The following is a 25,053-nucleotide window of genomic DNA, read 5'->3' as shown; positions in this document are numbered from 1 at the left end:
TTCGTAATATTTCACTTAATACTTTTAGCGATCAAAAGAAATTGCTTCAATTGGAGCACGATTTAAAGTTTAAATTTCCTTTGCTCTACTTTAAGGTTAAAAATTGTATTGCTTTATATAATCATAAGCAAATCATATATATTTCAATTTGTTTAATTTGTTTCTGCTTATATTTAAAATTTCCATTACAAGTTGTCTCACAAAAACACGAATATAGTCTATATATTTATATCTTTAAAAATTTGAAGATCATAAGATAATTAAAAATTACTGAGCCTTGATAAATGCATTAATTTATAATTTTTCAAGCAAACCTTGCTTTGAAAAAATACAAGTAGTAAAGTTGCAATCTAATGGTTTCGACAGTAAAATACCCGTAAGCCATATTTTAATTTATTTTTGCAAATAAATAATTTATGAAAATAATATTAATTAATGAGGTAAGCGGTTTATAATAATGAATATGTTAAGCAGTTATGGTTACCTTTTTAAGTTTTGTTCTATGTGGAGCTTATATCATATTGAATTTTGTTTTAACTTGGAATTTATCACATTCCATATATATAAATAATTTAATTTAATATGTATATTATTTACTGATTAACTATTAAAAAACTGTAATGCTTTTGCACACTAAGTCTCCAATTTATAATACCCAACTACCCCAAGGGTAGACGAGTATAAATGTTACTACTGACCTACTTATCGAAAACGACAGAGTCTGGTGCGCGTGAGTGGCAAAAAAAAGAAAGAAAAATACAAGCAAAAGGAAAAAAAAGGAAAATGAAAATGAAAGAATAAGGAAAAATGTTGATACGCTTGGTTATTGTTTGATTTGTCCAGACATATCGTTGGCATTGTTGGCATTGCTCAGCCATGTTCATGTCGCTTCTGTGTGAAACGTCAAACTTAAAGTCACCAGAGACACAGACAGAGACAGAGACGGAGGCGACTCGGCTTGGCTTGGCTTGGCTTGATTGCTGCGAGGTGTCGGCACAGGACTAAGGACTAAGGACTAAGGAGCTCAAGAAAATGCTGTGCGACAACTGCGGCGGAGTAATGGAGACTTGGAGTGTGTGGCAGAGGCAGAGGCGGAGGCAAAGGCAGAGCCATCGAGGAGGCAGTAAGGTCGCGACAATCAACAACGCGACACGCTGCAATGCACATACCGGAAACGGAAGCTGCGGCAGCAACGACGACGACAGCAGCGACGTCGTCAGCGAATTAGAACCAAAATCAAAATGAGAATCGCAAAATGTAGAATGTAAAACGTGAAATGCAAAATGCGAAATGCAAAATGTAAAATGCAGTAAATTGCACGTAGACGTAGCGCAGAGAGAATACCACCCTAGACCACCGCCACCGCCACCGTCACCGCCACTGCCACTGCCACAAAATGGCGATGGCGACGTTGGCAGGCGGCAGGCAGCGATGACAACAAAAGCGAAAGGACGAACGCAGCAAAATGCAACAACAAGATTCGACAACGAACGCGGTCGACAGTCGAGAAAACAGGGTGAAGGACAATGCGCGTGCATAACGTAACGCTTATTGAAATAGTTCTGAAGTGAGCTCGACGTCGTCAGCATGAGCATGAGCATGAGCCGCAGCCTTAGCCTGAGCATCAGCATCAGCGTCAACCTCAGCCACCTCCATCCACAACCCCTGTCCCCATTCCCATTCCTATCACCGTCCTGCCCCAGGCTCGTCTTCAGCCCCAGGCCCAGAACCGTCTTCTCACAATCACACCAAAGCACAGTGGTTCAAGCAATCCATCATTGAATTTTGCGGCACTTTAACTGTCTCCCACAATTTGCATTTTTATTTTTTATTCTATATTTTTCCAGCTCATTCGACATTGTCGCTTAATTTATTTAAGCAATGAAAACACATAATGTAATTTATTGTAGAAATAAACAAATTTTTCCTATGTCTTAAACTATATATAGAAGTTTCTTCAGTCACAAAATATAAAATTTCATATACATATATATGTTTTATGTTCCTTGCATTTTTTTTTATTAGATTCTCTTAAGCAAGTATACTCAATATATAGATAAACACAATACCCATGTGCATAGAATAATAATAATTGTAAAAGTTAAATTTGAGAAATAATTTTGTATACCAAATAAAGCTTTCGGTATATTTTGTCGAATATAGTTTTGTTGAGCGCACTCGATTGCAGATTTTCATCTTGTTGCATTTATAAATTTACATATTTGTTTAATACACTTTAAATATAATTAATATGGAATACAAATAGATTGAGATTAACAAAAAAAAAATCTATGTTTATTCCCTTTTAGTTATATTTCGAATGTAGTAAATGAATTGAAAATAATATAAGCTTACACAGCATAGAAATGCAGAAGAGATAATTGGCATAAATATATGTAGATTTATTTGAGAGATGTTCGGTCACTGTGCTTTGAATACATGAGTCTAAGTGCGCCTTTGAGCCAGTTCCAGTGGCAGTGGCATAACCAGAGTCAGAGCCAGGGCCAGTGGCAACGACAACGACAACGGCAACGAAAACGACAACGAAAACGACAACGAGAACGGCAAAGGCAGTTGCCATAAAAAATAACCTATCCACAGCCCACAGCACTTGCCCCTCGCATAGTCTGTGTTGTCTCGCGGTAGTCAGCAATTGTTGGGCTAACAATCTGCACCAAGGTATATACACAGAGGCCAGAGGCTCAGCTGCGGGGCTCATTTAATGCCGCAGCCATTAGAGAAAGTGCAGATAAGCAGAGCAGAGACGAGCAGAGTGAAGACAGCAAAGATTTCATTGATTAGCCCCGCAAGTGGCGCCACTCAATGGAGATAGATACACATGATTGATTAACCTATTTAAAGCAAAGGAATGAATATCCAAAAAAAAAAAAATAAACCAACGTATCTCGCACAGGATGCAACATTGAACGAAGAACGCATCCAACAACTCCAATCGTTCCCAATCATCTGTCAAGCCAAAAAAAGAGAAGAGGCAGGCGGGATAATGTCTTTGGACTGACTTTAAAGCCAAAGCCCCATCTGTCATTGCAACTGTTGCTGTTGCTGCTGCTGTTTGCCATCAGAGTCACCAAACATTGCTCTGCCAATGCCATCGTCGTCATCGTCATCGTCATCGTTGCTATCGGCATAGCTATTTGCCATTTGCCATTTCGCATTTCGCCATTCGTGATATTTGTTTTGATTTTGTGCGTTGAGTGCTTGCTCAACTTGTAGGCTTCTTGTTCAAGGCGGCGACAGCAAAAGTAAGAGCAGTCTGCTTCATATCGCGGAGCAGCAATTGGATAACAAGTCGATAACAAAAACATTATCTAACACAGCCATGAGAGAGAAAAAGAGAGACTTGGTCAGGCTCTAAGAAAGATCTTTTCAAACGTGATGGAAATTTCGATATTAATACTTAACCTACATAAATCACTCTTTATATTCCAGATATTATTATAATTTCAGATGCAATAATGCATACAATTTAATTTTTTACACCAGTTTGCTACTAGCGAAAGTCGCAATTTACACCTCTCTTAAGGCTAAGATTTAAACAAAGCTTTTGCGAATTGACTATTTTGGTACGCAAATGTTAATTAATAGCTGTATTCGGAGTGCCTCCTTCCTTTTTATTTTTATATAATTAAATTTAAAATTAAATTATTAATTAATTAAAAGCATTTTTAATGTTGTTATATAACACTACTTAAAAGTACTTAGGCTGAAGAAGTTCGTATGTTATTCTAATATTAAAGGAGAATCTAAGAAAAACAATGCGAGTGTGCTTAACTCTGAGATGCCCGCTACCCACATTCAATTCAATGTTTACAAAAAATATACCGCATAATACCAAATTATACCGAAGGCGATATTTGGTATATTGATATACAAGTGGTACTGCATTTGTAATATACCATAGAGTACAAAATTTATCAGATTGTCAGCCAAAGCAACTAAGACCCGAAAGGCATTTTCAATGTTATTAAAGCGAGATAAGATGATTATTAAATTAATTTATGTACAGAATAATTTACAATTGTTTCGCAATACACTTGCAATTCACTTGCTTTTGAAGCAACGCAAATAACTATTTGAGATACCCAAATGTTGTCAAGATATTAACTAAACACATGACATGATTATAAAATTCGATCAACACTGTATATTCGTTTTTTTTTTTTTTAAGAAAAGAAGAATATTTTTTTTACATTTAAATGGAAATAAATTGTAAAAGCATTCATAAAGATATTTTTCAGTTTTCTAACTCGTTATACAGATCAAGAACTTGAGCAAGCTACTTTCATGTGTCTAAAACACATATAAAAATGGAGATGGGAGGTTGAGGGGGGCTTGCAAGTAGCTGTCCAGTGGATGCTCCTTTGCAGCTTACACACTTTACAGCAGCATTACAGCTGGGAAATTTGTCAATAACAGAAACTGAAAATGTCCCAAGCGTGAAAAGCCCAGCAAGTCGTTGCCGACGTTGATAAGAGGAGCGTGTCGAGCAGCTTTCAAGTCAGTTGCCAGCGAGCAACCACACGGCATGGACGTGCCTCAGCAGAAAAACAAGGAAAATTGAAAGCAATCAGCAAGCAAGCAACCAGCAAACACATATTTACTGGCACTTTTTGAAGTCACAAACTGGACAACGGTCAACAACAGAAGCTGCAGCAACAGCAACAGCAACACCAAAAGCAGCAACAGCAGCAGCAGAAGTAGCAAAAACAACAACAAGGAAAAAACTCAAACATCATCAGCATTTTTATCTGTGTTATTTTTTTTTTGTTATTTCTTTTGATTGTTGTCGTTAACTTTTGAAGGTTGAAGGCAGTTACAAAGTGAATGACTTTTGACTTGAGTGAAAGTGTAAAAACCAAAAAACAAAAAAACCAAAAAAAAAAAAAAGAATAGTGTGCAAATTGAATGGAAATGGAAATGAGAATGAAAATAAGAATGAATATTATACAATTATTCAACTATTTTGTACAATTTTTTTTTGTATTTGTATCAATTTCTCAATTTGATGATTACGACATTTCATGCATTCCATCTGCGAATATAACAACACTCAACATTTAACTTTTGAAGGCTGCGGCATTTGCAAAACAAAAAAAAAAACGAATAGTGAATGGAATTATTTGTTGACGAGTGAACGAGTGTTTAACGAGTGAATAGTGAAAGTAATTGATAAAGTACTTTCGTTTGTCATTTGAATGCGTGAGTGTGTGTGTTTTTGTGTGTGTGTGTATCAAACGTGTCTCTGTCCGTTTTTGTGGCTCTTGTTGTGGTGACTGCATTTGTGCATTTCGCGCGCTCAAAAGTAGGCAACATAAAATTGTTCCTGTTTTTTTTTTGGTTGCTCCCCACAAAATGTTGCTGTGTGCGTGCTGGGTGCTAAGTGTGTGTCTGTGCATATGCATCTGTGTGGTCGTGTATGTGTGCACGTGTGCGAGTTCGCATTATTCAATTGCCGAATGCTGAAGCCTTCTTCATCTTGCTGCAGAACAACTTGTTGTCTATGCAATACATCTATATTTTTTTTGCATTGTTTTTTTTAACCTCTTGTTGTTTAGCGCAAGCTGAGAACTGAGCCAGTAAACAAATACACCCACCGATCCACTGCCAACTAGGGAAATTGCCCACTGCCAAAAATAAATTACTGCAATTAGACAACACAATCTAACGAAGATCAACAACAATTCAAGAAAAATTATTAAAAAAAATAAATAAACAACTAACAAAAAACGAGCAGGTAATTTGTCGTTCTGTTTATTTTTTTTTTGGTTGTTATAAAAGCCAGAGGGATTTTCAACGAGAGGACTGAGCTGCATCCGAAATTCCATCAAAGTAACTGTACGCAACATTTGCAGCATTTGCCCCGTGTGGTAAGTTGAAAATTCATTCTCATTTTCATTTTCATTTCAAGTGCACAACGACGACGTCGCCGCTTGACGTCTAAGTGCATCTGCATGTATGTATTGCGTATATATATGTGTGTGTGTGTGTGTTTGTGTGGGTGCATGTCGGGGTCAGCAGGTTATTACAAGTTATGCATTGTGCGCTGCCATACCAAACAATCCGACAATCCAACAATGCGAACACAGCAGAAGCAGCTGCTGCTGCTCTTTGTCGTTTGCTTGCTGGCTAAAAACAGCAGCAGCAAAAGCAAAAACAACAGCAACAGCAACAGCATCCAGTCAAAAGCGTAAAGTCACGTTGCGCATTCCGCAACAACAAAATCAACAAAACTATAGACTATGATTTCAACTCCCTTTTCCACTTTCTCTCTCTCTCTCTCTCTCGCTCTCTCTTTCTCTGTGCTTTTACCTCGCACAAAGTTGTGCATTGCATTTGCCATCAAGCCAAGGACAAAAGCCAATAATTGACATTTACCACTCTAGAACAAATTTGAAGCTCAATACAAAAACATCCTTTTGATGCTGTCCAGCTTATTTTATTAAATTCCAATTCCCAACACACACACACACACACACACAATGCATAACTCTGATTAGAAATGCCAAAACAAAAGTATTTGCCGATGTCTTCCAAAAATACAAACAAAAAACAAAGAAGACGAGCAAATAAATAATGTCAGTCTATTGTTTTGTTGATTTGCCAAGTATCTGCTGACCTTTGGCAAAACTTGTTCAAAGAATTTTAGCTAAGCGCAAAGCCAAAAGGTGTCAAACAATAGTTGAAGGTTGACAAAAATGTTGCCATTCCTCGGAATGCATTCCTTGAGCCAATTTCCTGGCATTTGCCAATTGCTATTTGCTGTTTGATATTTGCAATTGCCATTTGCCACTTGCTGTTTGCCACTTGGAATGCACACATATACAGCATACACATAGCATACACACACACACACACACACACGTATGGCAACTTGTATAGCTTAACCGCAAAGCCAACACAACTAATTATCCAACTATTTCATTGGCTTCCATTATTGAAACATAACTTGCTGTTTTCCCAGCTTAAACGAAGCCATTCAAATAGTTGATTAATTAAACTGCAGTTTTGCACCACCATAACTAATTAACGCACTCAAAAATACTCGACTTTAGCTTATATTCAAAATAAAGTTAAGCTTTTCCCCTCCTAACAAAAACATTGCAAAGTATGCTCAAGGCAAAATGATAATAATGTTGCAAGCTGCAAAATTTTGATGCAACTTTTTGAAGCATTAAAGTATTGTTTGATAACTTTTCGGGCGCAAACCCAAAACTCGAACTTTAATCTACGCAAAAGTATGCTATATACATAGAGAGAGCGAGAGAGAGAGAGAGAGTCGAGTAATAGACAATGCTGTTAATTTGTTAATTAGGTACACGCCAGAGTTCAGCATTCCATAAACTGTAATTAAATTCGCCGAAATAGTTATCACATTTAAGCAGCAGGCATTCGCTCTAATTTGCGAATGCTTATTCGAAGCCATCAACATACTTGCTTATCCTTCCATGTCCACCCAAAAGGGGTTCGAGTATTCGCTGACTTTATGATTTATGTGATCATAACATTTTATGCACATTTCTTAAATAGTAAAGGCCATAAAAACGTTTTTTATGCGAAATAAAATCAGTGAGAATGCGATAGATAAAAGTTGTTAAAACGTGTGAAAGATTCTCTTTAAAAAAATAAAATAAAAAATTAAATGTTTAAAATAATCTATTTAACTATTTATACAAAATGAAATCATTTAGTATAAGAAAGATAAAAGCAATAGCGTCCAAATTAATCCTCAACTTGGAAATTTATTTAATAATTTATTTGCTTGCAAGTTTATGTGGAGCAATAAAAATAGTTAGCTATTATGCACATTTTTTAAATAGTCAAGACCATAAAAAGTAGCGTTTTTACGAAAAAAAAAATCAGTGAGATTGAGCAAGATAAAAGTAGTCGTAATGTGTGAAAGATTCACTGCTAAAAAGAAAATAAATTTCTTTTAAATGGTTTTGTATGCATAGCTACAAAATTAAGAATTCAGCTTTGAAATTTATTGAAATATTTTAATATATATTGGCTATTTTTCTCATTTGCTTGTTTAGCTTATGCAGAGCAATAAAAATCCTAAAATTTTAGAGAGTTTCTTAAATAATAAAGACCATAAGTTGTTAATTTGTTGATGTGAAAGAAAATTAGATAAATGAAGTTACAATGTGTGAAAGATTCGATTCCAATAGAAATAAAATCAATAAAATAAATGTCTTTAAAATAGCTTCAAAATTGAATAATCAACTTAGAAATTTATTGAAAAATTTAAACATTTATTTGCCAATTACCTCAATTGTTTGCAATAAAAATAATTTTAGCAGAATGAAAGCAGCAGTTGATTGTGTTTGGAATATTGTTAACCATTAATTTGCAGTCTAATTTCAATTGCAAGAATTTAAAATTAAAATAATTTATGCTTTCGAATAGACAATAGGTAATTAGACTTCTGGCATAGGAAAACATTAAATGTCATATCTTAAATCTAAGCCAAAAAGAGATTAAATTAAAATGTGCAAATATTTGCTTTTAATCTTAGATACTTGGCTGATATCATCGCGCTTAGCTATGCAGCCAACCTCGTTGAGCATAAAAACAAAGTTCGTTATTTTTTTCTTTTTGTGGAGCACTCTTTATTTTGATTTTTGTCTTTTAACTTTTATATTTAATTTGCGGATATCCTGAGTTGATTTTCATTTAGATATCTAGATTTCTTGCAAACTTAATTTGTGCCGTCGTCGGGAATGTCCTTTGTCGCATGTCCTGCGACTACTGTTTGGGCCAAGCTCATTTTGTGTGTAAATTAAAGGCATTAAAGGCCGCAATTTTTTCGGGGCAGCTGGGCAAGCTACCCGCTGTTACCAAAAACGGTGAGCACTGAGGGTTGTCTAGCACACACATACACATACTCATATATGTGTGTGTGTGTGTGTTGTCCACACCCACACAGATAGATATTCATCTGTGTCGCACATCGTTAAGCGCTGCTAGTTTAACTTAATTTGAGTTAAACTTTTTTGTTAAGCGTATTGTTTGGCTGACAGTCAGGAAGGCAGACAGACGGACAGAAAGACAGACATATAGACAGGGAGGCTTAACATACTCCACACACATTCACACACACACACACACACACACGAGCAGACAAAGAGCGAGAGCGTAGAAAAAAAGAAGAGCGAAGTGAAGAAAAGCCAAAAACCGAAGCGGGAAATATAAACAAAAACATTAATCATGGCAACACACAGGCAATTATATATGTATACAACAGCAATAGATAAGCTGTGCCTGCGACAGACAGAGCGAGAAAGAGAGAGTGAGTGTGAGAGAGAGAGAGATGGTGAGAGGGGGCAATGAAATGAAAACACCCCGAAAAAATGGTGATAAACAAAGTCTAACCAAACAATTTGCAAGCCACCAAAGAGCAAGTGAAAGGTGCACAAAACGTGAGTGAGACGTGAGTCTGCTCGACTGCCCAATACCCTGCACACACACACACAGACACGTGTGCCCCCATGTCTCTGTATGTGTGTGTGCGTGTGTGTATTTGTGCCCTCATAATATAATCGAAGCGTCAGCCATTTGTAACTTTGACTTTGGCATTTGTTCAGAGAACGAGACAGTGACAAAGCAAAGGAACGTGATAAGCCGCCATGTGGATGACGCTATATAGCACATGTTGTCCTTTATTTTTATTCTCTCTCTTCTATTTTTTTCCATCGCTTGCTTTTTTTTGTATATTTACCAAATGAAAACTTTTGGCCCTAAACTAAACCGCAATAACTATAAGTGCTCAACAAACAGAGGCCGCAGCAGCAACAACAAAAAGTGGCACAAAACTAACAAGCAACATCGAGAAGGACATGTGTTAAGCCAGCAAACAACAAACGGCAAAAAAATACCTGTACCATAATTTCTAGCAGAACCTGTTGGAGCCAAATCATTGTCGTGTGTCTGGCGAATTATTATGATAATTGCAGGCATAAATTATGCGAAATTCTTCTCAGCTCGCAATGCAGCATGACAGTTTATGCCACACAGAGATGTACATAGATAGAGAAAGTAGGAGATGAAGATAAAGAGAGAATGAGAAAGAGAGAGAGAGAGAGAATGAGAGAGAGAGGGCGATAGAGACAAGGACAAGCGATGGAAGCAAAGCAAAACAGAAGTTGCTATCCTAAGCAGACTTCGCATACTTAGTCAGTCCGTCAGTCTATCAGTTAGTCAGTCAGTCAGTCAGCCAGTCTGCTAGTTTGCCAGCCAGGCAATCAGGTAACCAAATAGTCAATCTTTCAAGTAGCAAAACCTGGGCCAAAAGCCTTCAGCAGCTTAACCGCGATACTACATTCGCAGTGGGAACGGCTTTCATGTTTACCTTGGGGAAATTAAGTTTGTGTCATGTTTTGTGTCATTCAATCTGCTCAACTTGCCAGTTGTGTGTAGTTCAGTGTAGTGTACAGATGTACATACAACTAACCATAAGTGCTGAGTGCATTTAAGAGCTTACTCAAGTTCTTCAAAGTGAATAATTTTTTGCAATTACTCTAAGAAAACAATCTTAAAAATGTGCTAAATACTAGTGCATAAATTATGTGTTTTATGTGTTGCCTTGTTGGCTGAAACCAAACACCTTACAGCACACTTTTTGCAGGGTATTCAGACAATCCGAACATCGTTAGTGTTGAGTGCATGTCATGCAATTGATTTGCTAAAAGCTTGGCTTTTTCTGCAAATTGATCCTAATGTTGCACGCTCTAAATAACAATAATAAATTGCTTATATTTCAGCTACTTTCTGCATGCATTAAAAGCTTAACATAATAATAGTTTCAGGGTACAATCAAATATTCAAATTTAATTCATTGCCAAGTATTCAGCAGTCAGGTAAACACTCAATTTAATGACGCGTTTCGGTGAATTTGTAAACTAAAAAAAAAAACACGAATAAAAAATCATCTGTCAGCCATCAACACTAAACCTAATCCATTTTTATATTCTGCTAGAAAAGCGCGTTAAAGGGAATATCAATTGATTGGCAATTGTAAAGAAACTGTGGAAAGGATGCTTTGCAGAAGTGGAGATTTCATTTGTGAATAGTTTTGTCTACTATAATTTATACTATACTCTACTATATCCAATACCTTAGACTCTATTATGTAGTATACAATATACTCTACTCCACTATAATATCTAGTGACTAAAACAGGAGGAACTTCACTACCTATTATAGCTATTTTAATTTTATCGAATTATACATTCAAACAATAAAATAAACTCAAAATGTAATCTAGCTGAAATTAATCTTTGTTTAAATATTAAATGCATTAGAAATTTTGCTCATACTCTTCATATAATTAGCAGGGTATCTCGAAGTGGGGTCAACGATAGCTTTGCCCGTTGTTCATATTTCCAATGTCCTTGCCCGTCCCATAAATATACACTCATATAGATTTAAAGGCGTTCGTTCATCCTGATGGCGCTGTCGTAAGCCACCGCCTGGTCGGGCAATTTATAAAATATATTTTATACGAAATTCTGTCGCCTGTCAACATTGATTTTAGCGCTTAACTTAGTATGTGCCTAGGGCCGCCCTCAGAGCGCCAAATGGGCGATGGGCGTTGGGTGTTGGGTGTTGGGCGATGGGCGTGGCCATGGCCGTGGAAGACATATGTTGGTTAGTTAGTGACGCGTGCAAATAAAACACACCTGTTGCCAGGGTCTCGACTCCTGACTGCTTGCCTTCCTGCCTTCCTGCCTGCCTTCTGCCTGCTCGCTTTATTACGTGCTTCGTGCTTCGTGCCACAACGACGACAACGACAACGCCATCAACGGCATCAATTATAATGTCATATTATGACACATGAGTCGGGCGCTTAACCACCACACACTCCACTTCAGTTCATCTGCCTCCGCCGGGCTCTCTCTCTCTCTCTCTCTCTCTCTCCCTCTTGCTCTCTCTCTCTTCTCCACTACACTCTCCACATTGTATAATTTGGGTGTCCTCTGTCATCATCTATATAATTAAAACACTTTACTCCTCTCTCTCTCTCGTGTCTGTGCCAAGTGACTGATTCGCTTCAAAACTAAAACTCTCAAGCGCATTGCAACTTTTTTGTTTCCACGAAACGGAATCAGAGCTCCAAATTTTATCTAGAAATTAATTTGCATTTGAAATACGCTAGATAATTTGATTACTTTTCTTAAAAGGGAGTGCCAAATAATAAATTAATTTAATAATATCATTTTATTTACTTTTAATCTGCCTTTAACGCATGTTTGATATATATTGAGTTGAAAAGGGTAACTCATAGTATAATTCCATATTTATCATGTAGTAAATGTCTTTTAAAAAGTTAGTTACTCTCAATTAAAACTGTCAGATACAAATTCGAAATTTACTAATTGTTCAACAATCTTTAAATTGGCAAGAAGATGCTAACTTTAGAGCGAAAATAATTTATTATGTGACGCTATTGTAAATAATTATTCCTCAGAAAAATCTTTTATTTTATAATATTATTTATCTGATAAATACTTCTTTTTTGTTCTCTTTGCAGTGCATATGGAACTGAAATTACCAAAATGGAATTCACATAATCACTCAGTGGCTCTCGTTATACGCCGTAATAGTTCGCAATTTGTACGCGGATAAATAAGTTAATATTAATCAGGTATTAATTAGGCATTTTGTTGGTTGTTTTTCATAACAAAATCATGTAATTAATTAGATCACTGCTTAACGATAACATTAAATAACACGTAATCATTGTTTCGCATCATTTAGGTAAGATCATCGTAGAGACTAAGACTAGTTGATGTCCGATCATCTTTAAACAATCTACTACTTAGAAGTGTTCTAAGTTAGAAATACTTACATAACGAGCTTGGTACTAAATGCAATTCATGTGTTGTCATTTGTTTGGTGATAAAGTAAAGCAAATTAATCGTGATACTTAGACTGATGTGTTTATGCAATTTCCCAATAAAACGTCCCAAAATAATCAAATGAAATATTAATATTAAAAAGCTCAGCTAAAATTGTGACTCAATATTAATAATTGTAATATTTGACTCAACATATTTAAGTCTATATCTTCTCTGCTCCTCGTCCATCTTGTGCAGAATTTTCAGCCAATTCGTGCTGTAAAACATTTTTGGTTGATTGTGTTTTATTTCTTTTTTATTCGAGTGCCAGCGAAAATCAAAGCTTCAATTGTTATGCCTTGGAGCAATGAACGATAACGTATCACGGCACCTGCCACGATTTTACCGTGTCCGTTTAGTATTTCTGTTACTGCTGTGTATTTTGTTTTTGCTGCAAAGTCTACAAGTGTTCGCTTCCGTTTCCGCCTTGCTCAACTGTCTCGCTGCCCGTTACCATTTCGATTGCACCGATTCACCTTCTTCACCTTCTCGCTTTGCTCACTGCTAAACTGTTTTGTGCTCTCTTCACGTCCATTTCCATTTTGCATTTTGCATTTTCATTTCCATTTCGCAGTACGACGTCTCTTCTGTCGTTTTTTTTGTTTTGCTATTCAAATAGTAACACTGGCATCGACATCATTTTGAAGCTCATGAATGACTTCGATTTACCAGCTAGTTTTCGTTTTATTGTTTTTTGCGTTCTTTTTCACACTACGTGTAATCGTATTGATCTTGCCCGTTTTGTCTAAATTCATGACGTATCCGAAACTGAAACCGAACGTGGATCCTCAAAGACACAAACACTTCAATACGACACATAATACGGTGATAAGGCAGCAAAGTGCTTCGCCGCAAACGATGATTACAAGATTATACAATACGGAAGAGGATCCCGCCTATTGCTCATTCATCTGGGGCGGAAATCTTAGCAGCAACGATCTCGTTCTCGGCACTCCAGCTAACGCGTCTCAGATATTCAGCAATGATCTGCGGGACGACATATATACGGTAAGTCATTAGATGTCAGTCACTTATGAGCGTAAACTTCAATCTCACTTAGCGGCCTCAACTGCGATGGTCGTTAAGCGAGACGACGGAGAGTGAAGCAATATCTGTTTTTGATTTGAATTATTTGTGTGTGTTATTGCAAAGTTATTAAAATATGCAGCTAAACGCATTTGATAAGTAAATACAGTGTGGCATTATAAGTGCAAATATCTAAAAAATATATAGAAGCCGATCTGTTGGGAAACTATTTTTTAAATTTTTTTTGCCTTTCTGCAAAGTTTAGAAACATGCACTTAAGTACAAATGTGGCGCTTAAGTGCAAATTAAGGATATTGAAGTGGATATATCAGGATGTTATGAAATTAAGCAGCTGTTTTTTTTTTCTTACTGCTCAGTTCAAAATATTTGAATCTAGCAGAAATTTGTGCAATTAGTACAGTATGGCGCTTATGTGCAATACTCAAAACAATGATATAGCCGCTCAGTAAGGTGTTAGATGCGCAAGTATTAATCAAATTAAATCAAACCAAGAGACAGCAATTGCATTTATTTGTTCACATGAACAGAAACTTATTAATTTTTTAGGCGCTTCAACGTCATGATTCAATTACATTTATTTGAGTTCATGTGTTTGTGTGTGTGTGGCATTTACGCATCACGTACTAGAAGTTCCCTCACTACGCATCAGCGAACTGAATCGAATAGTCTAGAAAGTGATGCCTTGATTATACCCCCACACCCACCCAATAGAGTGATGAGCGAGTGAGATGTCACTAGGAAAAGACAGTTGGGTGGTCAAGTGAAAGAAGTGGACAGCGTTGATTTTTTTTCAGTTTATTTTTCAACTAGTTTACACCGAAGTTCGTTAGGTTTTCTTTTCACAAATATGCTATCAAACTAACACATTATAAATCTTGATGTTTCAGTCCATTCAAAAGATATTTAATTATTAATTAAATAATTACAAAAAAAGAACGATTACAATTAAATAAAAATAAATGTATTATAAATTCCACACTATTAAATGCAACTCAGTGCATTATAATGATAAATATTATCAATTATTTGGTACAACAATCATTTGTGAAAATAATGTTGTTTGTATAATTATACAAATAAATAATATCGAATTATTTATACTGATTGTCAGATTTACAGCACAGAAGTGTAAGAGGTGAGAGGTTCCACTATTTGTACAATAGCTAGCTTGTCATGCAATAAGTCGGGGTTTTTCTTTATAAAAATGAACTGTAAGCGGAATCAAATCCGAAGCATAGCATACTGAATGTTTCAATGTCTAGTTACTTTCTGCAAGAGTCTTGCAAACTTGGTGCGTGTAATCATGGCATCATTCGAGGCAAAATAAAAAGAATATAGAATAAAGGGAGAGAAATAACTCATTTCGTGGCACAGCACGTGCAAAAAAGATTGTTCACACGCTGTTGCTGTTGCTGTCGCAGTTGCTATGGCCAATGTGCTGCTGCTGCTGCTGCTGCTGTTGTGGCTGTGGCTGTTGTGGCTGTGGCTGTTGCTGTTGCTGTGCAGAGAGTCGGCTGCTTTGTGAAGAACTTTTGCTCAAGGCTGCAGAAAAGGCGAACTCAAGCAGCAGCAAACAGAACTGAACTGAACTGAACTGAGCTGGAGGTGCCTGTCTCAGTATGAGCACTAAACAAACAAACAACAACATCAACGAAAAGTGGGGGACAAAAGAGAAAAATGAAAATAGAAGAAAAAGAACAAAAGCAAACATGTTAAAAAGCATGCAAATCATATTTACAATGGGACTACGGCAACCCACTCGGGCATGTGTAAGCGAGATATCTATTTAGATAGGCAACAGCAACAGCAACAAAAAAGGCAACTTCAAGAGCAAGAGCGAGAGCGAGAGAGCGCGAGTGAATGGGTGCTGATGTAAGTGTATTGGTATACACATGAGTGTAACAAGTCACAAATAAAAGTGTCAAGTTGACTATTGAATTTTTATCTTTAGCAGCCTGCCCAACTGACTGAGCAATGGCTATAGTGGGTGGTGAATAGTAGGGAATGTCACTGGGGGGGTGGACGGGAGGCATATTATCAATAATGGAGAGAACGAGACAGAGTTAGAGAGCGTGTGAGAGCGAGAGAGTGACAGAGACACCATAGAAGGCGCTGCGCTGCATGATTTATGAGCTGTGCCGTCCTTTTGTTTACTTTTATTATTACTTTTTATTGGTTTTGCTTTCGGCTACATCTTCACTCTGCATTCTCTCGTTTCGTTTCACCCAGCAGGACGTGGAGGATCCGCGCACCGAATCTCTACGCCAATACTGCTACGGCCTCATGCTGCCAATCATCTGCTCACTCGGCATCATGGGCAATGTTCTTAATTTAATTGTCCTCACCCGTCGAAATATGCGGGGGACTGCGTACATCTACATGCGAGGTAAGTGTTGCCACCATTCTTGTGTGACCTCCATTCTTCAGCCACCAAGCCACGTTGTTACTCCTTCTCTCTATCTTAGAAGTCCCTATAAGACTTGAAGACCTTTTTTAATACCCCCTACCCATGGGGTAAAAGGGTATTATACCTTGAGACCAACCAGTAAAGTATGGAGCTATTACAGACCCACTTATATTCAGGAAAAGTCCGACATTAGATGCAATGTATAATGGCACGGTCGCTATTAGGAATTAAAACATAGCTTTATCTTATGACTATCGTAAAATATTCGATTTAAAAAAAAAATGGATAATCCAATTTTAAAATTATTAAGAAATGTGTTATTTCAATATTGAATACCAATTATATGTACAACTTGTTTTCCACATTTTTAACTCGAGTTGAGATTTCATAGGACACAATCTTTCTTATTATGCATATACTAATTAATAAATGTAATATTGCTTTAAGTAGTTATCCTATTATTTTTCTTATATTCAACCCATTTATCGCTATTTCCTGTGTTTCTAACTTATTCAATAAGCAATTTCCCAAATTTCACTTGCTTTGGTCACACTAAATTTGTATTTCCTTTTGAAATACATTGACATATTTTCTACTACCAAGCACACTCGACTGTAGCTTGCAGCTAAGTATTTGTTTGTGCTGGGGACATTCCATAGAAATCCAATTTCATTCACGCAATACAAAAGACCATTTCACTGAATAATTGCCAAATTTAGTGTGTAAAGAGTATTTGATTCGCTTCGCAGCTCGCCAAATACTCGACGACGGACGATCAGACGCTTAAAATAACTGAAAAGAAATCTATGAAAGTTCCAGCTGCTTTTTATGAGTGCACGTTTCAATGCAGAGATTATTGAGGTAGTCTTTTTAAGCAATTTCTAAACTAAGATGTCCCTAGAGATACGGATAGAAATCAAATTTATTGCGTATTTGAAATGTATTTATACGTTGGAACAACGAGAAACTGTTATAGGATACTCAAATTTCACCTACGATATAAATAGAATATATATATTTAATATGTTATGTTATGAATATATTTATATGCTGATAGATAAGGTATCATAAATAAACTCGCGTCACTTGAATAACTATCAGGATTAAGTATCAGAAATAAATCCCAAGTTTTGTCCTAAAACACTTTCATATATATTAATATAGAAAACACATGCTTTTTTATCATTAAATGAAAATATATACACACACACACACGTTCAATATGAACATGTTGAGACTACTTTCTCCGTCCGCCGCTAAATAAGTCTGTTCTGGTCAAATAAGCAACGGCACAAAAATGGTCGTTGAATTTCATTAGGAGCTGGCCGGAAATTTATGTAAGGCTGCCAAAGAACAGTTTGTTGTTCTCGGAGGGTGCTAAGGAATTGCGCAGAGCAACTAACTAGGCATATTAGGCCTTCATTTAGTTGGCGGCCTTTTAATTGATTAATGAGACGACCCCAAAAAAAGAACAAAAAAAAAAAAAAACCGAAACTTGTCAACTTTGTGCGCAATGTGTTGGCCACTTTTGTATTGTTGTGTTGTATTACTGTTTTCTTGTTCGTTTTTTGTGCAACAATCAAGTCATGGTATGGCATGCGAAAGTAACTCACTTTATTTGCCAAGCTTGAAATGGAAGCCAGCACCGCAAATACGCGAGAGAGAGAGAGAGAAAAAGCGAGTGAAAAATATAAAATGCTTGAAATGTATTACGCATGCTATGGCAGCATAATTGATTGCCTTTTGCGTGTTTGCCCCATTCCTTTTTCCTTCCTCTGGCAGCTGGGAAATGGTTGCTGCTAGCTGATAAGTGATAGCTGGCAACTGGCAACTGGCAACTGGTAACTCGTAACTGGAAAATGTCTCGTAGCTAGTAAATTGTAACTTGCAACTGCTGATGCTAATGCAAAAATATATAAAGGCCCCTTTTCTGCTTGGGGTTTGAAATATCACCAGTCTCCGCATTTCATCTCATCTCAACTCATCTCGTGTCGCCTAAGAGTACTTAAAAATGTTGCGGACTGCCTTAAATCTGAAACTGTTAAACTGTTGCCGTTGATGAGCGAAATCACTGCATTAATTTTATTAATATTGCACAACAATTTCCCCACGCACCCCACTGTCATTTGCCCGGTCATTGTCCTTGAATCTTTTCGCCCAAAGAATGTGATGTAATGTATTGTTGTGGGGAAGGAAAGCAACGTGACTATTCTATCACGATGCTCGGTGTTAAGCACAAGTTATGGATGCCAGCTGGGGGCCACTCTCTCAAGGGGCTGCCATTTTTTATGACACACACGGGAATACTGGGAATAGCTTCGCTCGGAATGGCGAAAACTAATAGACTGCATATTAAACTGGCGTACAAATTTCAAATGCCAAATCAAATTCCCGAATTCCGGCACCCAAATACAGAGCTTTCAATGCCCAATAGCCCAAATGTTTCACTGCCTCAGTCGGATGAATGCCAACAACAAAGTAAATTATCGAGAGACTGCTCGATCTTGACTTACTTCGTCCTTGAGGCATTGCGTAGGCTAGGTCTTCCAAAAGTCTTTAAACATCTTTAAAATTTAAAGTGTTATACATTTAAGGCACCTTTAATGGCAAATATAAGCATTAATATTTTTGAGTAAGAATTTTAAGATGATTAAAGCAAAACCAAATTAAAAAACTATTATGAGCATTGACAGAAAAAACTTCAATTTAATGAAAGCTTACATTTTCAATAAAGGAAAGGAAAATAAAATAATTGAGATTTAATCTTAAGAATAATCTTAAGAGACTTGTAATTAAATAAATTAAAAAACAAAAACAACATTTATTGGGATTCAGTTTTAAAATAAAAATTCAATCCAAAGAAGAAATAAACAAATAAGCAGCCTAATATCAAGAGTATGCAATATACCCATTATTAGCATCCGAGTAGTTTCCAACTTCCTATTACACACACTCTGCACCAAGCCATTATCCCCTTTTAGCTTGCTTTTAATAGGTTCAAAGTGTACGAACAGAATGCCAAAAACAAAAACAAAAACAAAATACTAAAAGCCGATTCAAAACAAGTAATAGTCTCTTTTCACTTACCGAGAATTAGGGTTTTCTGTTTTCGGTTTTCGTTTTTTTTTTTTCTCTATTCACACTCATCATGTTAGCCGGAATGTGAAATCAGCATAGCAAGAGAAAAACCGAAAAGGAAAGCAACAAAAAAAAGAGAATACATTTTGGCAAATGTGTGCATTTGCTATCTAATCTAATTTACTATTGCACATTTGTTGCGAAAGTAGCCGAAATAGACAAATGAAAATGTAAAATTACGAGATATGTGAGCAGAGTTTAAAGAGGATACAAAAATGCTCTAGCGGATTCACGCCCACGAGAATTCTATTTAAAATTTCGCATAAGCGTGGCGCAGCCTCTAAGGACTAAACATTCGATTAAGTGAACAATAAACCGCGTTTATTTTGGTCATTTCTGTGGGGTAGAAAAATATTAAATAATATGAAAGCTAGAGTCAAATGTGCTCGACTGTAAGATACCCGCTACCTATTTTCAATAAAATCAAAAAAAAATAAATAAAAATGTTTTTATATTTATACTCAACCAAATATTGTATACCAAATAAATATAGTAAACAATACTAAAATATATTTGGTACATCAATTTTCTATTATATTCAAAATATGCCAGATTATTAACCAGTATCAAGTAGCTAAGACCCGAATGTGGCAGTAATCAAATTCAGTTGAGAAAACCGTCGCTCACTTATTATATTATTTAATTTTATAACATAATTTAAGATTCATTCTTTTGCATATTTAAATATGAATTATAAACTCATTAACGTAGCTTGTGAATTAGTCTTCTTCACGGTATTTTCGACGGCTATTATGAGCTGATTACAATACTAGTTTTATGGATGTTGATACACAAATAAACAACTGTTTAATTGTCGACAGGATTATTAGAGTTTTATTTACTTGGCGACAAAAGCAGTGCTGAGAATCAAAATCAAATAAAAATGTATAATTAGATTGTGAACGATGACAAAACATGTCCTATGTAAACTTGTAGACTTTCGCATTACGTATACGACGAGTGTGCGTGTGAGCGACAGAGCTAAAGTCGTAAAAAAGGAAATCGTTTTCAGCATCAAGAGAGCACTCAATCAGTTGACCTGATTAGTGGGGACAATCCTTTAGGAGCTTAGCCAAACAACTGAAAGTTGTCGTCGAAAATTCTAGTGTGTTGACAGCAAACACAACACGACTTTCATACATTGCGTGTAGTGTTATATATGAAAGAGAGAAGAGAGAGAGAGAGAGAGAAGAGAATATGGTATAAAATCAGGCACATGGACTGAAAGTGATGAGCGAATCAAGTGACGGACAGTTGTCAGAGTTGTGGAGCACACAAGAGTGACATTTATATTGATGTGCCGTGTACCCAATTAAATGAACAACATTATACTTAATATGTATACATATACATATATAAGTGTGTGTGTGTGTGTGTGGCTGTGTGTGTGTGTTGCAGGAAGTCATATATCGGGCATTAAGTTTTGTGACCAAAACAATTTGTGCCATTTGGATGGAGATGGATGGCAATCGAGAGTAGAGCAAGAGTGAGCCAAAGTGGGGGACAGGGTTAGATGAATTGGCCATGAGGCAGGCATTTACTCGCAAGTAATAATGTAATTATAGAGCTATAAACAAGTCATAAATCAATAAAAAGCCACACACATTCGCATTTGGCCATAAGTAGTAAACATATATCACAGCAAATAGCAACAACGAGCGTAACATTTATTCCGCAAAGCAAAAATGAAAATGAAAATAGAAGAAGGAACAGGAACAGCAGAATAATTCATTTCTCTCTCACTCTCTCTCTCTCTCTCTCTCTCTCTCTCTCGCTCTGACTCGCATGGAGTCAGTCGACAATGTTTGCCCGTTTGCTGTTTGCCGGTTTCAGTTTCAGTTGCTTCCGGTCTCGCGGCCGCGGTCGCAGTTGCGGCCAGCCGGAAGCGACGCCATAATTATGCCATAAACTCAGCCATAAAAAAAGAGCTTAAATGCAAACTCTGCACATTTCCCATTGTATTCTACACACACACACACACAGCGTACTCAACAGCCGCTCTGCTTGCAATTGTCTTTGCCATACCCTTTGGCATACGCATGCTCGTCCACAAAGATCGTGGACAGTGGGAGGAATTCGGACCGGCGTTCTACACGGCACACTTGGAGCTTTTTCTCGGAAATGGTTGCTTGGGTAAGTTTTTTTATCCTTTGTACTTTGTCATAGCAAAGCTTTTCTAATTTCGATAATTTATTATATATTTACATTTTATTTACATGTCATTTAAATTTTACTTACAAGTGTGAAGAACTCAGTCAACTTTTACATTTACATATATTTAAATTAAAATCTATCTAACAACTTTGAGCCCACATAACAAACAAAAAAACTTTCTAGTAATTTTAGCAAATATACGAGTATAACTAAGGGCTTAGTTTGAATAGTAATGTCCTTAAAATACTTTTAAAATTAGCTTACAAAGAAATATCAAAGTACCAAGCTCAAGAGTTGTTTAAGTTTATAAAAGAAATTGAATATCTTCTTGCATAAAAATATTTAATTTTTAATAATGGCAATTAATAGGAAAATTCTGAACTTTTTAAATAAATGTTTTTTAACTTTATTCTCATAAATAAGATAAACTTATTTTTGAATAAACTATTGGCAAACAAATTAAATACAAAAAAATACAGTAAATGAAAAAGTTAGTTCTTAGTCTAATATTTTTTCATAGATATGTAAAGATATTTTATTAACAATCAAATTCAGCTTTAAAATAAAAACAATAATATATATATATATATATGTATGTATAGAAAAGAATAGAACAAGAAAAAGTTAGTTTTTGCTTTCAGCAATTTTTTAGATATACTTTCTTTTTATAAAATACAGTATTTTTAATGTTTTAATGAAACGAATTTAGCTTTGAAATAAAAATGAAAATATATGTACATTTGTACAAAAAGTATAAATGCAAAAAAAAAATTTAGAATTAGTTAATTTTTGGCTTAAGAATTTGTGGCCTTACTTTGTCCAACATTTTGTCTTTTTAATTATAAAATATTTGCCATAATTTATAATATTTCTGTATTTCGTGTGCTCTCTTTTAACAGGAGTGGGTGTAATGATGCTTTTAGTGTTAACTATCGAGCGCTACGTGTCTGTCTGTCATCCGGGATGCACAAGACCTGTGATAGGACCGCCAGGGTAAGTTGTATAATTTTCAACTTTTTATGAAGATATTTATATCGATAAACTTCCATTGCAGTTTGGTTGTGTTTCTGACCAGCTTTCTCACATTCATCATCTACTTGCCGAGCATCTTTCGCGGCGAGCTGATCAAGTGCATGCTGGTGCCGAACAATGTGTTCGTCTATTTGCGTCGTGACAACACCGACTATCAGCGCACTCTATTCTATTCGGTGTACAAGGTGATGCTCGAGGTCATATTCAAGCTAATACCAACTGTGTTGATTGCCGGCCTCAATTTGCGCATCGTTTTGGTCTATCGACGCACCTGCGAGCGACGACGTCAGATGGTTTTGTCCCGCATCAACTATGTGAAGGACGATGATCCGCGAAAATTTGCCGAGGAGCGACGATTATTCCTGCTGCTCGGCAGCACATCAATTTTGTTCTTGGTGTGCGTTTCGCCGATGGCCATACTCCATATGACCATAGCGTCGGAGGTGTTGCCGAGTTTTCCGTTTCAGGTGTTTCGGGCGCTCGCCAATCTGCTGGAGCTAATCAACTATTCGATCACGTTCTATATCTATTGTCTGTTCAGCGAGGACTTTCGCAACACGCTGATGCGCACCATCAAATGGCCGTGGCTGAAGGCCAAGCTCTGTCATTATGGGGATGAGGTGAGTGCTAGTCCGCCAGCAACGGCAACGGCCACGGCTGCTGTTTGTAATCCACTCTGCCCGCCCATTCACACAGACTACACAGACCATCAAGGGTGTTCCAATGGTGCGATTCGATAAGGTGACCATACGCAATCATCAACACCACATCACCACCACATCCGGCATTGGACGGTCCAGCAGCATCTAGTCCAGGTTAAGTTCCCACGCCTCTCCGCAAGCCCCCCATTCCCCTCAGTCCCCGCAGTCCCCTCACGTCCATGCCCAATTGCACACACCCCAACCCCCAGCCCAAGCAGGCCATTCGCAATCTCCGTCTGACATTCTGCCCCAGTGCCACGCCCACAGTCAATGCTGCTCGATAGCTAACAAACGCATCCAAGGCAAACTAATGGTGCCCACTTACCGAACCTCCTATCGGCCCACCCGTTAATTGATGCTGGACTCTTCCTCAGCTGACAAGATTCTTGTTCAACATTAAACATAGACAAAAAGAGCAAAATAGCATCTATCTATCTATCCTTCATCATCATCTACGATTCCTTAAGAGTGTCTACATATATATCAGCAAGTACAATACAGTACAAAAAACAAAAAAACAAAAACAGAATATGTGAAAATATATTTAAATGTTCCATAAAAGAAACCGAAAATACAAAATACATAATACGGAAATAATTCCATACAAGTTATAGGTGTGCAATTAATATAATAACGGAATACATTACAAGGAAAAAACATACATACATACAGTTCAATGCAAAATAAAATCGATGTTAATATACCATATATGCAAAATATCATACTCTAATAAAATAAAACCAAATCAAGAGATAGAAGTGGAGCAAAAGGCACTAAAAAGAGAGATGAAGAAAAGAGTTTGGATTGCATTTAAGCTGAAAGCGATCGACATACCGCTAATTTCGAATTGGATGAGGACGAAGTAAGCTAAAAGCTATAAAGAATAATATGTGAGCCCCATACTTTGAGCTGGCAGTGGAATGATTATTGATGGATCGAATGGACAGATCGAGCGGGATTCCGTTGATGAGCTTATCTGATCAAGATTAAGAATATATGTCAAAGAATTTAAACACAAAAAATATTTATATACGTGCATACATAAATAACCACAAATCAAGATATATTCGAAAATATAATACTAATAATAATAATAATATCCATGCAATGTTCTCTGTGTGTAACAAAATAGCAAACTATCAATTTCACGAAACGCTTCAGAGTACAAGATAGAATCCTTCACATATTGATGAAGACACCCACACACACACACATACACACTTATTTACAGGCACTCACATACAATCATACACACACACACACATGCAGACAATACATAGACATACAATTGAACATACCTCCATCCAGGACAGAAGATGAAAATACAAAAAAAAAACAAAATACAAGTATACACTTTGTAGTTTTAGATGATGAATTTTAATAACGGACAGAATACAGGATTGTTCAAATGACGGACGGATTTTTGATGATGAACTATCACAAAAAAAATGAAAAACAAAAAAAAAATACATTACGATAAAGACAAAAATGGAGCTGATAATATTTATGTAAACCGGCGTATTTATATATGTTTAGAAGTAAATATATTTATATATACATATATGTATCTATTGATTGTAGCATTTAAGAGCGTGAAAGTGGATTTCGGAATTATGAATTACAAATTATGACTTTATCGAATTTTTCAGTTTTCAGT

The 25,053-nt window shown here is 36.4% G+C and overlaps 1 protein-coding gene across 3 annotated transcripts; it reads left to right on the top strand.

The window, feature by feature from the left end:
* Window positions 1-4,266: 4,266 nt before the first annotated feature.
* LOC133848427 (probable G-protein coupled receptor B0563.6) lies at window positions 4,267-24,742 on the top strand. Of its 3 annotated transcripts, XM_062283984.1 has the most exons (8): window positions 4,270-5,888; window positions 12,551-12,664; window positions 12,843-13,925; window positions 16,194-16,350; window positions 21,493-21,642; window positions 22,563-22,656; window positions 22,718-23,315; window positions 23,392-24,742. In XM_062283984.1, the coding sequence occupies exons 3-8, from the start codon at window positions 13,572-13,574 to the stop codon at window positions 23,503-23,505; spliced, it is 1,467 nt and encodes a 488-aa protein (XP_062139968.1). In that variant the 5' UTR covers window positions 4,270-5,888; window positions 12,551-12,664; window positions 12,843-13,571; the 3' UTR covers window positions 23,506-24,742. The 3 variants fall into 3 exon arrangements, with proteins under 3 accessions (XP_062139969.1, XP_062139968.1, XP_062139967.1); XM_062283985.1 differs by having other exon boundaries at window positions 4,267-5,888; window positions 13,712-13,925; window positions 22,718-24,742; XM_062283983.1 differs by lacking the exons at window positions 4,270-5,888; window positions 12,551-12,664 and having other exon boundaries at window positions 12,682-13,925; window positions 22,718-24,742.
* The last annotated feature ends 311 nt before the right edge of the window (window positions 24,743-25,053 follow it).

The sequence above is a fragment of the Drosophila sulfurigaster genome, chromosome X (genome assembly GCF_023558435.1).
Source record: "Drosophila sulfurigaster albostrigata strain 15112-1811.04 chromosome X, ASM2355843v2, whole genome shotgun sequence".
NCBI lineage: Eukaryota > Metazoa > Arthropoda > Insecta > Diptera > Drosophilidae > Drosophila > Drosophila sulfurigaster.
Note: the sequence above shows the minus strand (reverse complement) of the source record. Positions and strands in the feature narration are given on the sequence as shown.

Bases quoted from the DNA above. Each gene is read 5' to 3' on its own strand.
- LOC133848427 (XM_062283983.1), top strand. From the start codon at position 13,572: ATGACTTCGATTTACCAGCTAGTTTTCGTTTTATTGTTTTTTGCGTTC. The intron at 21,643-22,562 runs GTAAGTTTTTTT...CTCTTTTAACAG, and splicing joins TCTCGGAAATGGTTGCTTGG to GAGTGGGTGTAATGATGCTT. The intron at 22,657-22,717 runs GTAAGTTGTATA...CTTCCATTGCAG, and splicing joins CCTGTGATAGGACCGCCAGG to TTTGGTTGTGTTTCTGACCA.